Source organism: Schistocerca cancellata, chromosome 9 (genome assembly GCF_023864275.1).
Source record: "Schistocerca cancellata isolate TAMUIC-IGC-003103 chromosome 9, iqSchCanc2.1, whole genome shotgun sequence".
Lineage (NCBI taxonomy): Eukaryota > Metazoa > Arthropoda > Insecta > Orthoptera > Acrididae > Schistocerca > Schistocerca cancellata.
Window position 1 is genome coordinate 206,126,431 of NC_064634.1, and position 21,019 is coordinate 206,147,449.

Here is a 21,019-nt window from a genome sequence, read left to right on the forward strand (position 1 = left end):
GCATATACACAGACACAAGCAGACATTTGTAAAGGCAAAGAGTTTGGGCAGAGATGTCAGTCGAGGCGGAAGTACAGAGGCAAAGATGATGTTGAAAGACAGGTGAGGTATGAGCGGCGGCAAATTGAAATTAGAAATTAGCGGAGATTGAGGCCTGGCGGATAGCGAGAAGAGAGGATATGCTGAAGGGCAAGTTCCCATCCCAATTCAGTAGTTAACCTTTCCTCCAAACCTCTCTCCCAATCCGAAACCTCTGTCCTATCCAAAGGCCTCACCTTCAGCCCCACTCCCAGATTTAACCAAACAGCCCTCGTCAAAGATTTACTGTCCTACACCCGTACTCTCTGCTGGAAATATCACTTTGCCACGAAGAAAAATGATCCTAATCCTACTCCTAATGATCCAACTCCCCAAGACACTATCCAAATTGAACCATGCCTGGAACAGTTCCGTCCTCCGTCACAGCGGGACCCACCTCCTCTTCCTCAAAATCACCCTCTCCTAACCTTCCAGGAATTTCTGACTTCCAGCCTTGCCTCTCAATCCTTCTTAAAAAACCTTAATCCTACTCCCAACATCACCACTGCTGAAGCCCAGGCTATCCGTGATCTGAAGGCTGACCAATCCATCGTCATTCTTCCGGCGGACAAGGGTTCCACGACTGTGGTACTTGATCGTCGGGAGTATGTGGCTGAGGGACTGCGTCAGCTTTCAGATAACACTACTTACAAAGTTTGCCAAGGTAATCCCATTCCTGATGTCCAGGCAGAGCTTCAAGGAATCCTCAGAACCTTAGGCCCCCTACAAAACCTTTCACCTGACTCCATCAACCTCCTAACCCCACCAACACCCCGCACCCCTACCTTCTACCTTCTTCCCAAAATTCACAAACCCAATCATCCCGGCCGTCCCATTGTAGCTGGTTACCAAGCCCCCACAGAACGCATCTCTGCCTACGTAGATCAACACCTTCAACCCATTACATGCAGTCTCCCATCCTTCATCAAAGACACCAACCACTTTCTCGAACGCCTGGAATCCCTACCCAGTCTGTTACCCCCGGAAACCATCCTTGTAACCATTGATGCCACTTCCTTATACACAAATATTCCGCATGTCCAGGGCCTCGCTGCGATGGAGCACTTCCTTTCACGCCGATCACCTGCCGCCCTACCTAAAACCTCTTTCCTCATTACCTTAGCCAGCTTCATCCTGACCCACAACTTCTTCACTTTTGAAGGCCAGACATACCAACAATTAAAGGGAACAGTCATGGGTACCAGGATGGCCCCCTCGTACGCCAACCTATTCATGGGTCGCTTAGAGGAAGCCTTCTTGGTTACCCAGGCCTGCCAACCCAAAGTTTGGTACAGATTTATTGATGACATTTTCATGATCTGGACTCACAGTGAAGAACTCCAGAATTTCCTCTCCAACCTCAACTCCTTTGGTTCCATCAGATTCACCTGGTCCTACTCCAAATCCCATGCCACTTTCCTTGATGTTGACCTCCACCTGTCCAATAGCCAGCTTCACACGTCAGTCCACATCAAACCCACCAACAAGCAACAGTACCTCCATTATGACAGCTGCCACCCATTCCACATCCAACGGTCCCTTCCCTACAGCCTAGGTCTTCGTGGCAAACGAATCTGCTCCAGTCCGGAATCCTTTAACCATTACACCAACAACCTGAAAACAGCTTTTGCATCCTGTAACTACCCTCCCGACCTGGTACAGAAGCAAATAACCAGAGCCACTTCCTCATCTCCTCAAACCCGGAACCTTCCACAGAAGAACCCCAAAAGTGCCCCACTTGTGACAGGATACTTTCCGGGACTGGATCAGACTCTGAATGTGGCTCTCCAGCAGGGATATGACTTCTTCAAATCCTGCCCTGAAATGAGATCCATCCTTCATGAAATCCTCCCCACTCCACCAAGAGTGTCTTTCCGCCGTCAACCTAACCTTCGTAACCTCTTAGTTCATCCCTATGAAATCCCCAAACCACCTTCCCTACCCTCTGGCTCCTACCCCTGTAACGGCCCCTGGTGTAAAACCTGTCCCATGCACCCTCCCACCACCATCTACTCCAGTCCTGTAACCCGGAAGGTGTACACGATCAAAGGCAGAGCCACGTGTGAAAGCACCCACGTGATTTACCAACTGACCTGCCTACACTGTGAAGCATTCTCTGTGGGAATGACCAGCAATAAACTGTCCATTCGCATGAATGGACACAGGCAGACAGTGTTTGTTGGTAATGAGGATCACCCTGTGGCTAAACATGCCTTGATGCACGGCCAGCACATCTTGGCACAGTGTTACACCGTCCGGGTTATCTGGATACTTCCCACTAACACCAACCTGTCAGAACTCCGGAGATGGGAACTTGCCCTTCAGCATATCCTCTCTTCTCGCTATCCGCCAGGCCTCAATCTCCGCTAATTTCAATTTGCCGCCGCTCATACCTCACCTGTCTTTCAACATCATCTTTGCCTCTGTACTTCCGCCCCGACTGACATCTCTGCCCAAACTCTTTGCCTTTACAAATGTCTGCTTGTGTCTGTGTATATGCAGATGGATATGTGTGTGTGTGCGCGAGTGTATACCTGTCCTTTTTTCCCTCTAAGGTAAGTCTTTCCGCTCCCGGGATTGGAATGACTCCTTACCCTCTCCCTTAAAACCCATATCCTTTTGTCTTTCCCTCTCCTTCCCTCTTTCCTGACGAGGCAACCGTTGGTTGCGAAAACTAGAATTTTGTGTGTATGTTTGTGTTTGTGTGTCTATCGACCTGCCAGCGCTTTTGTTTGGTAAGTCCCATCATCTTTCTTTTTAAATATATTTTTCCCACGTGGAATGTTTCCCTCTATATATATATATATATATATATATATATATATATATATATATATATATATATATATAAAAAGAAAGATGATGAGACTTACCAAACAAAAGCGCTGGCAGGTCGATAGCCACACAAACAAACACAAGCATACACATAAAATTCTAGCTTTCGCAACCAACGGTTGCCTCGTCAGGAAAGAGGGAAGGAGAGGGAAAGACAAAAGGATATGGGTTTTAAGGGAGAGGATAAGGAGTCATTCCAATCCCGGGAGCAGAAAGACTTACCTTAGGGGGAAAAAAGGACAGGTATACACTCGCACACACACACATATCCATCCGCATATACACTGACACAAGCAGACATTTGTAAAGGCAAAGAGTTTGGGCAGAGATGTCAGTCGGGGCGCAAGTACAGAGGCAAAGATGATGTTGAAAGACAGGTGAGGTATGAGCGGCGGCAAATTGAAATGTCTGCTTGTGTCAGTGTATATGCGGATGGATGTGTGTGTGTGTGCGCGAGTGTATACCTGTCCTTTTTTCCCCCTAAGGTAAGTCTTTCCGCTCCCGGGATTGGAATGACTCCTTATCCTCTCCCTTAAAACCCATATCCTTTTGTCTTTCCCTCTCCTTCCCTCTTTCCTGACGAGGCAACCGTTGGTTGCGAAAGCTAGAATTTTATGTGTATGCTTGTGTGGCTATAGACCTGCCAGCGCTTTTGTTTGGTAAGTCTCATCATCTTTCTTTTTAAATATATTTTTCCCATGTGGAATGTTTCCCTCTATTTTTATATGTATACACTCGCGCACACACACACACACACACACACACACACACACACACACACACATATCCATCCACACATATACAGACACAAGCATACCCGTCCTTTTGTAAGTCTTTCCGCTCCCGGGACTGGAATGACTCCTTACCCTCTTCCTTAAAACTCACATCCTTTCGTCTTTCCCTCTCCTTCCCTCTTTCCTGATGAGGCAACAGTTTGTTGCGAAAGCTGGAATTTTGTGTGTATGTTTGTGTTCGTTTGTGTGTCTGTCGACCTGCCAGCACTTTCATTTGGTAAGTCACATCATCTTTGTTTGTCAAGTTCAAATTTTCCATTCATGTCATCTTCTGTATCCAGAAAATTAATGAAAATTTATTTATTGTAGTTTCACCTTTTTTATGGTTTATGTAATTTATATAATCTCCCATGTTAAAATAACTTTTTTTTTACGCTGAACTCCTAAACAGTTACCAAAAACTACTTGAAGCAACTCCAAATTTTACCAATTTGTCTGTGGAGGACTCTCCTTTTGTTAAGCGATATTCCAATCCCCCAAACCCCTTCCCACCCCCACCCCCCATTAGCCCCACCCCCCTTCACTGACTTCTAGAATCACCTCTGCCTACAGTATACCACAAAATGCGGTGTTTAATTTGTAAGTACAAAGAATTTCATAAGACAAAATAATTTTCTGCAAGGTCCTCACGCCATCAGGTGGCACCATATAATGATTTCCAAGTCAAGACATCCTGTATAGGTGTGAAGTGCTCATTATAGAGAGATAGTATGGCCAGAAATGTTTAGAATTCTGAAGAAGGCTGGTCTGAAATATAATGATAGAAGGATAATCTTTAAAATATACCAAAATGAAACAGCCTTAGTTAAGAAGGAAAACAAAGAAGAAACAGCAAGAATAAGGAAAGGAGTGAGACAGGGATGCCCACTATCTCCAGTAATTTTCAACGCATATATCCAAGAAGCAATAGACAAAATAAGAGAGAATATTGAAGTAGGAATAAAACTTAACGGAATGAAAATAGATATGTTGCGATATGCAGATGATATCGCCATAATTACAGAAAGGAAAGAAGATTTAGAAGCCGCACTCAATGAAATGGAAAACACCTTAAAAGAACAGTATGGAATGAAAATAAATAAGAAAAAGACTAAAGTGATGGGAGTGGCGCCCTGAACTACAATGAACCCATACGAATAACAATAAAGGGAGAGAAACTAGGGCAGGTTACAGAATTTAACTACTTAGGTAGCAAAATAACAGCAGATGGAAGGAGCAAAAGTGACATTAAAAACAGAATACAACTTGCCAAAATAGCATTCAATGGAAAAAGAAACTTACTGACGAGTAGAAATGTTAGTTTAGACGTAAGAAAGAGAGTCATGAAAACCTATGTGTGGAGTACAGCCCTTTACGGATGTGAAACTTGGACTTGTGGAAAAGAAGAAAAGAGAAGATTAGAGGCATTCGAAATGTGGTGCTACCGGAGAATGGAAAAAATCAGCTGGCGAGACAAGGCTACAAACGAAGATGTCCTCAGAAGAGTGAAAGAAAACAGATCTCTTTGGCGAAATATACAGAAAAGAAGAATAACCTTCATAGGTCACATTTTACGGCATAACAATTTCATTAAAAGAATATTAGAAGGAATCATTGAAGGAAGAACTCGCCGAGGACGACCTAGATTAAGCTACATTCAACAAGTAATAAATGACATCGGGTGCCAGACCTATGCAGATATGAAGAAGAAAGCTGACAAAAGAACGGAATGGCGTGCTGCTGCCAACCAACCTGTGGGTTGATAACCGAAGAAGAAGAGTGTGTCAAAAGTTTTACTGGTGGAAAAATGGCAACTAAGAACAGTACAGTGACCTCAGAACCCTTGTGATGACCCCAGAACCTTTGCCACGTGTTCTCTATATCAGTTAAAACTACATTTAAGCCTCATGTGTCATACGGTAAATTTTAACCTCCGGGTCTCAGCAATGGATAATGATACAAAAAAAATTTCAAAGTTCCTCAATACCATCTTAAGAATACACACTGATAAGGCAAAACAATATGACCACTGCCCAACACAACACTGAATGCCGCCTGGTGGTGTTGCGGGCACGTGACATGGTAACAAAAGTATGTAAGCGGCGCAGACACAGATGGGTGATGGCGCGCACATGTGGCAGAAATCTGCCAACATTTAAGAACAATTTGGGCAATAATATGTTGTTGCATGGAAGTAATATACTGAGATGATGAAAGTCAAGGGATAGTGACCTGTACCTATGCATATTGCAGTAGTATCATGTACATGAGGCATAAAAGGGCGGAGCTATCATTTCTACACAGGTGATTCATGTGAAAAGGTTTCCAATGCCATTATGGCCACATGACGGGAATTAACACACTTTGAACACGAAATGGTAGTAGGAGCAAGATACATGGGACATTCCATTTCAGAAATCATTAGGATATTCAATATTCTGAGATCCAGTGTCAGGACTGTGCCAAAAATACAAAATCTCAGGCTTACCTCTATCACGGTCAACACAGTGACTGACTGTCTTCACTTAACAACCAAGACCAGTGGCATATGTGTGGAGATGTCAGAGATAACAGACAAGCAACACTGCATGAAATAACTGCAGAAATCAATGTGGAACATATGATGAACATATCAGCTAGGTAATTGCAGCAAAATGTGGTGTGGCATTAAGGGGCTATGGCAGCAGACGACCAATACAAGTTCCTATGCTAACAATATGACATTACTTACAGTGCCTTTCCTGGGCTTGTGAGCATATCTGTTGTACCCTAGATGACTATAACCCCATGGCCTGGTCAAATGATTCTTGACTTCACTTGGTAAGAGTTGATGGTTGGGTTTGAACGTGTCACATACTCTACTGAGCTATGGTTCCAAGTTGTCAAGAAGGCACTATGTAAGCTGATGATGGCTCCATAATGGTGTGGGCTGTGTTTACATGGAATGGACCGGGCCCTCTGGTCCAACTGAAATGACCATTGACTGGAAACGGTTATGTTTGGCTATTTGGAGACCATTTACAGTCATTCATAGACTTCATGTTCCCAAGATAATAACCACGTCATCAAGCCACAATCATTCATGACTAGTTTGAAGAATATTCTTGACAATTAGAGTGAATGATTTGGCCATCCACATTGCCCAACATGAATCCCAGCAACCTTTTATGGGATATAATCAAAAGGTAAGTTTGTATGCCACATCCTGCACTAGCAACAATTGCGCAGTTATGGATGACGGTAGAGGAAGCATGGCTGAATATTTCTATAAGACACTTTCAACAACTTCTTGTGTCCTTGCCATGTGTCTAGTTGCTGCACTATGCCGGAAAAAATGAGGTCAAGTACAATATTAGGAACCATCCCATGACTTTTGTCATCTCAGTGTGTATTATTATATTTTGGATCTTGTATGCGTTTTATTTCAAATTCTGAATGCGACAGGGGTAAAATACAAGGAGTGAAAGGCTATTTACAATTTATACAGAAAGCAGAAGGCAGTTGTACGAGTCGAGGGGTATTAAAGGGAAGCAGTGGTTGGGAAGGGAGTGAGACAGGGCTGTAGCCTATCCCCGATGTTATTCAATCTGTATATTGAGCAAGCAGTAAAGGAAACAAAAGAAAAGTTCGGAGTAGGTATTAAAATCCATGAAGAAGAAATAAAACTTTGAGGTTCGCCGATGACATTGTAATTCTGTCAGAGACAGCAAAGGACTTGGAAGAGCAGTTGAACGGAATGGACAGTGTCTTGAGAGGAGGATATAACTTGAACATCAACAAAAGCAAAACGAGGATAATGGAATGTAGTCAAATTAAGTTGGGTGATGCTGAGGGAATTAGATTAGGAAATGAGACACTTAAAGTAGTAAAGGAGTTTTGCAAAATAACTGATGATGGTCGAAGTAGAGAGGATATAAAATGTAGACTGGCAATGGCAAGGAAAGCGTTTCTGAAGAATAAAAATTTGTTAACATCGAGTATAGATTTAAATGTCAGGAAGTCGTTTCTGTAAGTATTTGTATGGAGTGTAGCCATGTATGGAAGTGAAACATGGACGATAACTAGTTTGGACAAGAAGAGAATAGAAGCTTTCGAAATGTGGTGCTACAGATGAATGCTGAAGATTAGATGGGTAGATCACATAACAAATGAGGAGGTATTGAATAGAATTGGGGAGAAGAGGAGCTTGTGACACAACTTGACTAGAAGAAGGGATCAGTTGGTAGCACATGTTCTGAGACATCGAGGGATCACCAATTTAGTATTGGAGGGCAGCGTGGAGGGTAAAAAATCATAGAGGAAGACCAAGAGATGAATATACTAAGCAGATTCAGATGGATGTAGGCTGCAGTAGGTACTGGGAGATGAAGAAGCTTGCACACGATAGAGTAGCATGGAGAGCTGCATCAAACCAGTCTCAGGACTGAAGACGACGACCACGACCACCAGAACAACAACAACAACTACAACATGTGTTTTACTAGCAATTAATATTTATTTGTGATCTGTTACATATCTATTTATTAATTTTTTAGATAAAATTTAAACCAATTGTTAGTGACTACTAAAGCTAGTGACTAGTATTTTTAACTATATTTTATTGTTAATTGTGTAAATGATTGTTCTATGAAAATAACTCTTAGCTTCATTCCCACTGATTACTTCAAGAACGATGATGGAGTATGGAGCAATATTTTGTAAGGCAGATCCCTATGTTAATAATTGTTGCAATCACCACTGGAAGAACTGTGATTTCAGTCCAAATTTTTTTATGCAGTTACAAATTAAAATAGTCTTGATCCCATAAAAAATTTTTTTACAATTGTGACCAGTTTCAGTCCATTTGTAGACCATCTTCAAATCCTTCTGCAGTTGTGGAACGGAGCAGGTACCAACTGTCGAGCAACAAACGCGAATTGCTTGTTTACCTGCTCCCTTCATCATCTCCGGTTGCCGCCACTGGAGAAGAGACTGAAAATGGTCTACAAATAGACAATCTGGTCATCATTGTAATAAATATTTTTATGTGACTAAGACTGTTTTAATTTTAACTTATATAAAAAACACATTTATACTAAGACTTTGTTATAATGGAAGGAGTAAGTTAATAAATTGATCCTCAAGATGTTTCTTTTACTTTTGAGGCTGAAGTAGCCGATCTGAAATTGATGTATACGTAAGTTTTAATTTTGCCAAAAAAGCAATGATAAAACAGTTGCTAAAATGTAATAATTCTAGTTACATTTCTCCTAATGACTAGTTTTGACTGGATTATACAGCAGCTGCAAAGTAACTCAAAGCAGTAACTAGCTTCCCCAAAGAGACGATTTCAGACAGAGATCTCAGATTTAGCTCCGTGTTGCTATTTACTTGAGTAGTAATTATAGTCAGATCATGCTCTAACAGTGCCGTAAGAAGAAATTCTGCATGATCATACCATTCCTAGCAGAAGCGCTGATGGCAATAAGCTTAAATATTAGACTACTATATAGAGATTTCTTTAGCATGATTTGCTCAGATACTTTCTTCTGTGTCAAGGATGTGTGTCAATTTTAATAGTAGTAGTAGTAGTAGTAGTTGATGATATCCCTGCGGCAGTGGTGGTGGTTGTTGTCGTATAAGTTGGAGCCTTTCAGAGGAACCATACTAACATTCACTTTAAAAATTTGGGGAAATCACAAAAAGCTGAAGGACATAATATTAACACTGCCTAGAATATCACTCAGGGCCATTTTTATGTCTCCTCAACAAATCACATAAGAGTTTTTAATACAACTGACAGATTTACCAACATAAGAGTTGCTTCAATAAGGTGAGATATCTGACATGGTTAGGTGAGCCTATTGCATTCAAAATAGGGCAAATCTGGCTGGGAAGTGTATATGAAAATGACACACACTGATAAGACACCTCCATAAGGAAACCACCCATCACCCAAGGAAAAACGAGATGTAATTAAAATCTTCATGGACAGGACCAACAAAAATTTGCAGCCAGTTTATTTACATAATGAGCTGAATCACTTATAGTTGGTTTTCCAGAGAAACCGTTACTCCTGTGGGGAGGTGGATTAAACACCGTCACAGAAGAGAATAAGCAAGGACTAGTGAGGAGCAACAGCTACCAACAAGGAAAGTTCTTCTCTCTTCTATTAACAAGATTACAAATTGTGTTGAGAAAGTGTTGGCCTAGCATGGAGTTGAAATGATCTTACCCACCAAGAAAATAAGAATGCTTAAGAACAGCAAAAAATGTACAGCATTCACTAATGTTACCTGGGATATATAAAATTCTGTGTAGTTGCGGACAAATACACATTGGAAGCACAAAAAGACACGTCAACACCATCTGCAAAACACAAACAGGAACTACTGTGTGGGTCAAACTGACAAATCAGCCACACAGTGAATTATTTCCGATATGGAAACAACAAAATATTATTCAGTGAGACCAGCATTTTAGTAAAGACAAAACATTGTCATGAGCACATATATAGAAAGGCCACAGTTACTTAAAAGCACCATTATACTTTTAATAGGAGAGAAGATGATAAGTTGGATAAAACATGGATGGCACCTTTGCATCTACAGAATAACAATCAATTACTTTTAATCGAGACCGATGGTGATAGAGATAATCAAGCATCCAGCGTCAAAAATTCAGGAGCCCCTGACGCACTTGCCATTTGACTTCTGAAGATGTTTTCTGCAGTTGGAGATGAAATATCAGGCAATATTTTCACATCTCAACCAAGGCCTCTCAGCATGGAAGTTTGATCTGAAGTGTTACATATCCCAGAAGTTGTCGTAAAGTAAACAAGAGAAGACACGATTTCTAGCATACTTACACCTAATACTGTCCTATAGCATAATATTTTGGGGCAAAGCAGCTAATGTGCAAAAAGTATTCACTCTACAGAAAAATGCAAAAAGATTATTTGATAAAGATAACTGAACATTTTGCTGAGGCCTCTTTACAGACTTAGATATATTACTCAATGGTATTTGTGCTTAATATGGACTCAGCAATTCACAGTTAGGCCTACTTACTTAGTTCCATGTTCCATGCGTAATTTGTTGTGATACAGAACAATGATGTGGAACGAGTCATTTTACAGCTGGTAGTTAGTAATTCCTACCCACCACATTTTCTACATAGCCTAATGGTAATAGAAATTCTTCTACAGAATAGGAGAAGCTTTTAAGGAGAAACTTACTCAGACTTTTTTCATATGTTATTTCGATGTCTGCCAGACATTTTATATCACTAGGTAAGTAATAAAAAAATTTTGCTGCAGTATTGTGCACCCCTTTTTGTGCAAATGTCCACATGATGACGACAAGCAAACACCACGTTATTCTTACAGAACTTTTTTTGCAATGAATATTTACTTTTTTAAAGATGATTTACCCCAGAACAACATTCCATATGACATTACTGAATCAAAATACGCAAGATATGCAACTTACTGATTTCTCACTCCTCAAGATTTGCAATGATTCTAAGTGCGTATGTGGGTAAACCAAGTTATTTTATGATTTCCAAAATAGGCTTTACCCAATTTAAATTCTCATCAATATGGACATCTTAGAGTTTTGAAGTTTCCACCCTATTTATTATTTCCTCGCCACATGTTATAATTGGTGTAGTACCCCTAGATATGCAGAACTGAATACAAATTGAGGGCAATTATAGTTAAAAGAATTCTGTTTACCATCTCTTCTGCTTCTGTATGTACGCAGAACTACAACAGGACTACTAGAAGCAAAAATACGAGCTGTGTCTAGGAATGGAATGGAGTTTTGTACTACAATCTAAAAGTCTATAAAAGTTGCCAGTGAATATCAGGCAGGAAACTGAGAAACCCTTACATATTTAAAAAACAATAGCATATAATATGGTAGCCACTCTTCCTACATTTTTTCGGCTCCATATCGAAAATTTTGTGCAATCGAATATAGTATGGTAGCTACTCTTGTAGACAAGTTTCAGACTGGTTGGACTCAAAAATGTAAATTCTGTGTTCTCTAAACTTTGTGTTAGTTTTTGGCTGCGTCAGTATATACACAGGTGATAGTAATCTGTATAATGGCTCAAGTATTATATAAAAACGGCAAATGGGTAGGATACAAGAAGGAGCAGTTGGTCTTTTAGTTAGCTTCTAACACATACAAGTAATCCCCTAAAATTACCAGTGCCGCTAGATTACCACTAGGCATAATTTGTTGTTAGTATACTGAACTTACAAAACTATTTAGTTATGGATTTATTCAATACAAGTACCGGTATCAAGCATTGGTAAACAGATAATGACATTTCCTTTCACAATATGTTACACAGCTGTAGGACCTATACGATACGTAGACTTAAATTTATTGCACTGAATACGGTTTCACGCGCAAACGAATGTTTCATACAGCATACACCACGTTTTAGAGACGAAGAAAAAAATAAACACACCTCTCTCTGTTCTGCATTAAGGCCGTAAACATTTTCGTCAATAGGGTAGTATTTAGACATACATCTTTGCTGTATCCTGAAACTTCCTCTTAATAAACGCGGATGCAACGCTTTGAAATACTTTGCCATCGTAAGCAAACACGTACCGACACCTCAGCTAGTTTACTATTTGTACAAATACTACCCACAACCTCTGAAATACAGAACTAACTGTCGAAAGTCATCTTTCAACAGGTACCATTATCAAGATGGCATTACTATAGAACAATTGACAGTCTCCACGAAGCAAACAAGTGCGGTAACATTGTTTATGGTGCGGATATTGTCACGTTGTATTGCCAGTATTTTTTTTTGTCTCTTTCTTAATAAAATTTCTGTAAAACAACATCGATTCGTTTTTTTTAACCACGGTAAACCTTTGTCTGAAAACAACTTCTAAGCAGTTAATTCGACGGCAGGTTTTACATCTGTTGTGAAAGCTTGTAGGCGACAAGGCAAAGCAGAATGCCCGAGGAGAAGGAAATTATCAAGAAACAGAAGACTGTAAGTATATATGCCAAAAATATATTCTTTGCATGTCAGGTTCCCTGACCATATCTGGGACGTTGTTGAAAACAAAATAGGAAACCTGCCGTACCAGGCAACACGTCAACTGAAAATAAGTACCGGTGTTTTATGACAACTACAATTCATTGTCGTAGCACCGCAATTAAATACTATCGGAAACGAAACTGTCGTTTTAATTCCATTTCAGAATAAGATTATGTTGAAAATGCAAGATTTTTATCGCATGTACAAATAATGCGGTTCTCGACGATTCAGTAGTTCGAAAAAAAAAAAAAGAAACAAACAAGGGAAAACTACCTTATAAATTTAATACTGGTGCTCGTAGCATCGCATACATTATGTAAGAATTTAGTGTCCAGTTTCTGTGCTACATATATCGCATATCATTGTGTTTCCATTTTCCCATATGGTAACCGAAGTGGCTTTATCATAAAGTATTCCCCTCCTGTAATATTACACTCAAATCCCATTTTCAGTTTTGAATTTTTGTTTACTCTCCAGGGAATATTTGACATTTCAATTGGTGCTTCCTGTCAACGCATCGAACGCAGCAATGTGAACCACACAATTCCAGAAAAGATTATCTGCTCATCATTATGGCAATACAAGAAGTGTTGTTTTACAGTTGCCGTTCACACCGTTTGAGTCTAAATCTACTTAAAACAGAAACCAAAAAATCGCGTTTTGCTTATACTGTGAATTCGAGAGATACACTCTAGTATTGACATAAGAAAGAGCATGTTCCTTGTTCTAGGGCCCATTCCATTAATGTTATTTTATCCATGCTGAATTATGTTGAACTTCGTGGACATTATTAAACTACTACTCACTAGTTGTTGAGGCAATAAGTAGTGCAGAAATGATATTTGTAGATCCTCCATGTTGATGATCTGGTGTGCTGAAAATGCATCAGACACTATCCAGAACATTTTCAGATTGTAACTAGATCTTATTAAATAATCAATAAGTCTGGCCAGATCCTGTTGCTTCTGTATTCTGAATTGTCATACTTAACGTAACTTAAGAAACTTACCAGAAATTGACAAATATCAATCAGAAAGCACTGATGAAAAAGTGCTGTGAATGATGCCACGAAGTACACATTTGCTGTAAATAATTCTCATCTTAAATGTGAGAAAACAAAAACAAGCCATAAGCATTTTTGTGCGGCAGGGACATGACACTGACAGCACACACATTGCAGAGACACAGATAATAAGAGCAATATGTATGTGGTCACATTTTGAAGATACTATTCCTATAATTAACCCTTCAATGTGAATAATGAGCACTGTACACTTCAAACGACTATTTGAAGTAGCACATAGCATATATCCAATTGTAAGGCTTTCCATCTAACCATAATTACACAGTCTCAAATACAAGTAAGTAATTTTGACATCAAAGTAAATAGAAAATTTTCAAAAAATAATTAAAAAAATATGATTTAGAAGACTGCAAGTAGTGTAGGGTACCGACATCCAGCTGACCATTGCATAAAAGCTATTTGTGGGCAAACAATACTTGGAGTCTCAATGAAACATTCTAAAATGATATTCTTGTACTAAAAAGGACAAAACCAATTTCTCTTCCACCTAGGTTGTTTATTCCTAAGTGCATTAGTCTATTACCAGTTGTGGCTAATCCAATGCCTGCATATCGGATGTGTGCAGGTCTCACTTATAAACAATCAAATAAATGAAAATAACTAGTTATGATGAAATAGTAGACAAAATTGCTCAATAATTAGCATCCATATTTTTTTAGGGTACACTGTAACCTAGTAGAAAGAAAATAACTGATATTCAGGTAATTCCAGAGTGGAAGTTATAACAGCACATAAGACACTGTATCTCAAACTAGCAAAATAGTTAGTACCTGATACTTGTTAAACGGCTCTACAATATTTTGATGTTGCTTATTTAATATTTATTCATTTGACAGCAGAAAAAAGAATTGTGTTATGGAAAATATAGGTCACATCATTGATTAGGATAAATAAAGAGAATTAATCTCTCTCTCTCTCTCTCTCTCTCTCTCTCTCTCTCTCTCTCTCTCTCTCTGTGTGTGTGTGTGTGTGGGGGGGGGGGGGGGGGTGAGACAGAGAGGGGAGGGGGGGCACATCATGGTTTAACTGGGGTATAGGGCAGTACATACTAGAGTTAAAGACTGAAGTTCACTATTAATGGATGGTTGCCAGATGGCATTACTGTGAAGTGTACTTGATTCATAAACTCTTCAGTGAACCCATAGATTTCCTTGTACTTACTGATTTTTGAGGATGATTTAGAAGCAAGGTGCAGTTTCTTTCTTTTGTCATATTATACTTTGTGAATAGTATGCATCTACATCAGTACTCTGAAACCACACTTAAGTGCCTGGCAGTGGGTTCATCGAACCACCTTCACAATAATCCTCTATTATTTCACTCTCAGACAACATGTGGTAAAAAATGAACACCTATATATTTATGTGAGCACTGATTTCCTTTATTTTATTATGATGATCATTTCTCCCTATGCAGTTGGTGTCAACAAAATATTTTTGCATTCGAAGGAGAAAGTTTGTGATTGAAATTTCATAAGAAGATCCCACTGCAATGAGAAACACCTTTGTTTTAATTATGTCCACCCCAAATCCTGTCTTGGTTCCATGACACTCTCTCCCCTATTTCTCAGTAATATAAAACATGCTATTCTTCTTTGAACTTTTCTGATGTACTTCATTAATACTCTCTGGCAAGGATCCCTCCCTGAACAGCAGTACTCCAAAAGAGGGCAGACAAGCATAAGTGTAGGCAGTGTGTTTTGTAGATCTGTTGCATCTTCTAAGTGTTCTGCAATAGACCACAATCTGTGGTTCGCCTTCCCCACAACATTTTCTATGTGTCCTTTCCAATTTAGATTGGTCATTTCAATATTTATTTCAATTTAGAGGCTTTAGATGTGATTGATCTGTTTTGTAACCGAAGTTTAAAGATTTTCTTTTAACACTCATGTGGATGACCTCACACTTTTCATTATTTAAGGACAATTGCTAATTCTCACACCATACAGATATCGACCTACTATTTCAAAGAATGGTATTCTAGAGACAAAACTTTAAAATCATTTCTGACAAAATGTGATTATACTTCATCCACAGCATTTTAATATTCACAAACATCTGGTTACAATAAACGCCTGTTTCAGGCCATTGTCTGCTTGGTGCCATTTTACAAGACATATACAGATCTTTTAATACAGACTTATTCAGTTCACTGTTACTGAGAAACAGGTAAGAAGTCAATAATTTTTCAGTAGTGTAGCAGTGGAATTTTACACCACTTCATTCAAGGAACCAAAAAAACTAGATAATCACAATATTGACCAACTTCTAAAATCTGTTTTTCGACCTAAATCAGATTTTTTATTGGTAATGGAAAACTACTTCTTAGCGTCGCCCTGTTTTAGTAGGGTCCGCTTTTTGGGTCAATACACGCCATTTCTAAAGGTCCAATGCTTCCTGTGGATTTAGGCTGCTTGATCTCAGATCTTAGTTTATAGTGTCTAGGTTTCTAGTGTCTAGACGTGAAACAGACATCGTGTTCCCAGTAATCGGATTGTAATATACATAACGGTTGGAGTAAGTTAACGGTGACACTCGTATCAATATAGTTTTACGGAGCTCAATTAAGATTTTGGTTGTGACCATTAACAGAGAAATTCGTACGAGTTTAGGTGCAATGAATAATTAATACGATGGTCTCCAAGAACGCAGAAAAGCAAGGTAAAGCTAGCGCGGGGTATTTAAAGGAGTGAATCAATTCCCTGTGGTAGTTGGGTACGTTGGCAGTGAGAGACACGCAGCAAAGATTCGATCTTTAAGGTTTCGTTCAGTGTCACCGATGACGGTCGTCTGACGCCGTCGCCAAAGGTTGCCCGATAACATCGGCCGACAGCTTGGTCACTGTGCGTCCGATCTCATTCGTCGGTTTTTGATGGGATCGAGGAGGTTGGGTTAGATTAGAACCTATTCTATGTATGGTATAGGTTAGACTTTAACCTCCAAGGATGAAGTGGGTACCATAATGTCTCTGTCCATGGAGACGAGTGCTGCACTGCCTCGTTTTCTATTAAAAAGATAGCGCATGCGTTTAAATAAGCCGTATCTCTCTCGAAAAGAACGTGGCGAGGATTGTACACTCTGTCACCAGTTATTGGAATTATGCGACAAGTTTTATGAATATGAGATGAAGGGGAAAATGCCATACTACTAAGTAAAAAATGCTTTAACTTTGTGACAGCGTTATTCTTCTTCCACCACTGATTGGCGTGAGGAGTGCAACCTTTGAATCTAAAATTCTGTTCTTGATTGTTTCATATTTATACGCGCACATGAAGAAAATATATAGTTTTGACGATACACCGCATAAAGGTTCTCTCCCAAACACGTTGTTCGGAGTATGGTGTACTATGCAACAGTGGTGGGATGTGCGACTGCTGTGTAATAAAGGTTTTTCCAATGAGGTTATGAGCATGTGCTCATTACGTCAAGTTACGTCGTGAAAGTAGATGCTGTTTCTATTACATGATACACAGATAAAATTTGTGTGAGAGTAAGAAAGAATGCCTGCCCGGTTAGCCGAGCGCTCTAAAGCACGGCTTTCTGGAGTGTGAAGGAGCGCCTGGTCCCCAGCACGAATCCGCCCGGCGGACGTGTGTCCAGGTCCGGTGAGCCGGCCAGTCCGTGGATAGTTTTTAGGCGGTTTTCCATCTGCCTCGGCGAATGCGGGCTAGTTCCCCTTATTCCGCCTCAGCTACACTATGTCGGTAATTGCTGCGCAAACAGGTTCTCCATGCACACGTACACCACCATTACTCTACCACGCAAACATAGGGGTTACACTCGTCTGGTGTGAGACATTCCCTGGGAAGGGGGGGGGGGGGGGGGGGTTCACCAGGGGGCCGGCCAAACCGCACAATAACCCTGGATTCGGTGTGGGGCGGCGGAGGGGTGAAATGGACTGCGGTAGTCGTCGTGGAGTTGTGGACCACTGCGGCTGCGGTGGGGACGGAGCCTCTCCATCGTTTCTAGGTCCCTGGTTAACATACAATACAATAAACTACATACGAGGAAGAATTATTTAACTAACAAAAGATAGGTTTATGGTTTCACAGCAGCTCACCTTATTCTAAAAATGGTGAAAATTAATGCAATGGTGGCAGGATATTCAGATAATCAGATTCTAATACGGGAAAGTTCAGTGCTCTTTAAACACGTGCTCTGGATTTGAGAAAGGAAGTAACAAGGTTTCTGGTGGCAGTATTATTTCAGACTGAGTGTAGCTTTTAATAAAGGAAATCATCTATAACTTATCAGCGTGTCTTTTTTAGTACATTGCACAAAGCATAGCTTCAAAATTCTGTATAGAATAAATTTAACATTTCGTAGTATTTGGGGTGCAAGGGTGAAGATATTGCTTTTGAATTAGTCTTTAGGGCATAGTAAATAGCATCCAACGTATCAAACAGAGCGTGGTATAGGCTTGAATATTGGAAAGATGTAATCGCCAGACGTCAAATACCGGAGTGGCACGTCTTTACTTGACCAGAATTACATCTTTAATGTGACTATCTGATTTCTTAACTGAGCTTTAATCACGCCTCTACAAGTTCTCGAAATTAGCTTTCGTTATCCAAAAGTGTTTCACGCACTCTGAATCTTCGGCCTTACATACTCGAATGACCCTAAAAAGTAAGATTCCAACACTACCGTATGTTTTGCTGAATTTATTTGAAGCTGTGCAGGCATACGGTAATTGACCTTCAATGATTACCATTTGGCATACGTGTGAAAGATAAAAAAAAGCTTAGAATAATGTGCTCCGAACACGTAAAGCGGTGAAAATTGTGACGTAGTCATCACTCTGCTTAGAGTAATGTACTCCGAACACGTAAAGCGGTGAAAATTGTGACGCAGTCATCACTCTTCTGACTGGTTTGATGCGGCCCGTCACAAATTCCTTTCCTGTGCCAGATTCTTCATCTGAAAGTAGCACCTGCAACCTAAGTCTTCAATTCTTTGTTGCATGATTCCAATCTCTGCCTTCCTCTACAGTTTTTGCCCTCTGCAGCTCCCTGTAGTACCAAGAAAGCCATTCCCTGATGCCTTAACAGATGTCCTATCATTCTGTCCCTTCACCTCGTCAGTGTTTTCCACATATTCCTTTCCTTCCCGATTCTGCGCAGAACCTCTTCATTCCTTACCCTATCCGTCCACTTAATTTTCAACATTCGGCAGTAGCACCACATTTCAAATGCTTCGATTCTCTTCTGTTCCGGTTTTCTCACAGTCCATGTTTCACTACCATACAATGCTGTGTTCCAAACGTTGCTCACCGACCACAACACAGAAAAGATCCGCTACAGTAACTTTAAGCGTAAGATACGCCATCCTCTTCATTTGAACAAATTATTTTTTGAGGTTATAATTAACACCTAAAATTTCCGATAAAGATTTTGCATATTTGTGGTTGCCAGTAAACCTTCAATTTCAGTAGACAGATTCCGAACGATATCTCGATTATGATATTTTTATACTCAGGATGCCACAGGCTCATCTTTCTTGGTTCAACAACTGTTTCTCACAGCTCATATGTGAGAACATCGGTCGATTTGACCGAAGAAGACAAACTGATTTGAATTTCACCGATTGACGTCCGAAGTTTCTACACTCCTGGAAATTGAAATAAGAACACCGTGAATTCATTGTCCCACGAAGGGGAAACTTTATTGACACATTCCTGGGGTCAGATACATCACATGATCACACTGACAGAACCACAGGCACATAGACACAGGCAACAGAGCATGCACAATGTCGGCACTAGTACAGTGTATATCCACCTTTCGCAGCAATGCAGGCTGCTGTTCTCCCATGGAGACGATCGTAGAGATGCTGGATGTAGTCCTGTGGAACGGCTTGCCATGCCATTTCCACCTGGCGCCTCAGTTGGACCAGCGTTCGTGCTGGACGTGCAGACCGCGCGAGACGACGCTTCATCCAGTCCCAAACATGCTCAGTGGGGGACAGATCCGGAGATCTTGCTGGCCAGGGTAGTTGACTTACACCTTCTAGAGCAGGTTGGGTGGCACAGGATACATGCGGACGTGCATTGTCCTGTTGGAACAGCAAGTTCCCTTGCCGGTCTAGGAATGGTAGAACGATGGGTTCGATGACGGTTTGGATGTACCGTGCACTATTCAGTGTCCCCTCGACGATCACCAGTGGTGTACGGCCAGTGTAGGAGATCGCTCCCCACACCATGATGCCGGGTGTTGGCCCTGTGTGCCTCGGTCGTATGCAGTCCTGATTGTGGCGCTCACCTGCACGGCGCCAAACACGCATACGACCATCATTGGCACCAAGGCAGAAGCGACTCTCATCGCTGAAGACGACACGTCTCCATTCGTCCCTCCATTCACGCCTGTCGCGACACCACTGGAGGCGGGCTGCACGATGTTGGGGCGTGAGCGGAAGACGGCCTTACGGTGTGCGGGACCGTAGCCCAGCTTCATGGAGACGGTTGCGAATGGTCCTCGCCGATACCCCAGGAGCAACAGTGTCCCTAATTTGCTGGAAGTGGCGGTGCGGTCCCCTACGGCACTGCGTAGGATACTACGGTCTTGGCGTGCATCCGTGCGTCGCTGCGGTCCGGTCCCAGGTCGACGGGCACGTGCACCTTCCGCCGACCACTGGCGACAACATCGATGTACTGTGGAGACCTCACGCCCCACGTGTTGAGCAATTCGGCGGTACGTCCACCCGGCCTCCCGCATGCCCACTGTACGCCCTCGCTCAAAGTCCGTCAACTGCACATACGGTTCACGTCCACGCTGTCGCGGCATGCTACCAGTGTTAAAGACTGCGATGGAGCTCCGTACGCCACGGCAAACTGGCTGAGACTGACGGCGGCGGTGCACAAATGCTGCGCAGCTAGCGCCATTCGACGGCCAACACCGCGGTTCCTGGTGTGTCCGCTGTGCCGTGCGTGTGATCATTGCTTGTACAGCCCTCTCGCAGTGTCCGGAGCAAGTATGGTGGGTCTGACACACCGGTGTCAATGTGTTCTTTTTTCCATTTCCAGGAGTGTATTTTCGGGCGATGAGATCGGTAACAGTGTGGCCGCGATCGTAGTGGCGAACTGATTTGAAAAGATCGGCCGTCTTCGGCCGATGTTGGCCGTCGGCGAATTCACCGATATCGGTGCCACCATGACCAAAGCCTAATAATTGTTTCATCTCTACCTTTCACTGCGCGGGTGG

General features: G+C 41.3%; 2 protein-coding genes across 5 annotated transcripts in view; one reads left to right on the forward strand and one right to left on the reverse strand.

The window, feature by feature from the left end:
* LOC126101566 (isovaleryl-CoA dehydrogenase, mitochondrial) overlaps positions 1 to 12,414 on the reverse strand; it is a 67,485-nt gene extending 55,071 nt beyond the window's left edge. Inside the window, exon 1 of the mRNA XM_049912211.1 lies at positions 12,147 to 12,414. Coding sequence (XP_049768168.1) covers positions 12,147 to 12,275 — 129 coding nt within the window. The 5' untranslated portion in view covers positions 12,276 to 12,414. The remainder of the gene's footprint in view (positions 1 to 12,146) is intronic.
* An 88-nt stretch (positions 12,415 to 12,502) lies between these two features.
* The window catches only part of LOC126101564 (bifunctional 3'-phosphoadenosine 5'-phosphosulfate synthase), a 375,366-nt gene continuing 366,849 nt past the window's right edge, over positions 12,503 to 21,019 (forward strand). For all 4 annotated transcript variants that reach the window (XM_049912203.1, XM_049912204.1, XM_049912206.1 and 1 more), the window contains exon 1: positions 12,503 to 12,689. In XM_049912203.1, coding sequence (XP_049768160.1) covers positions 12,651 to 12,689 — 39 coding nt within the window. In that variant the 5' untranslated portion in view covers positions 12,503 to 12,650. The remainder of the gene's footprint in view (positions 12,690 to 21,019) is intronic.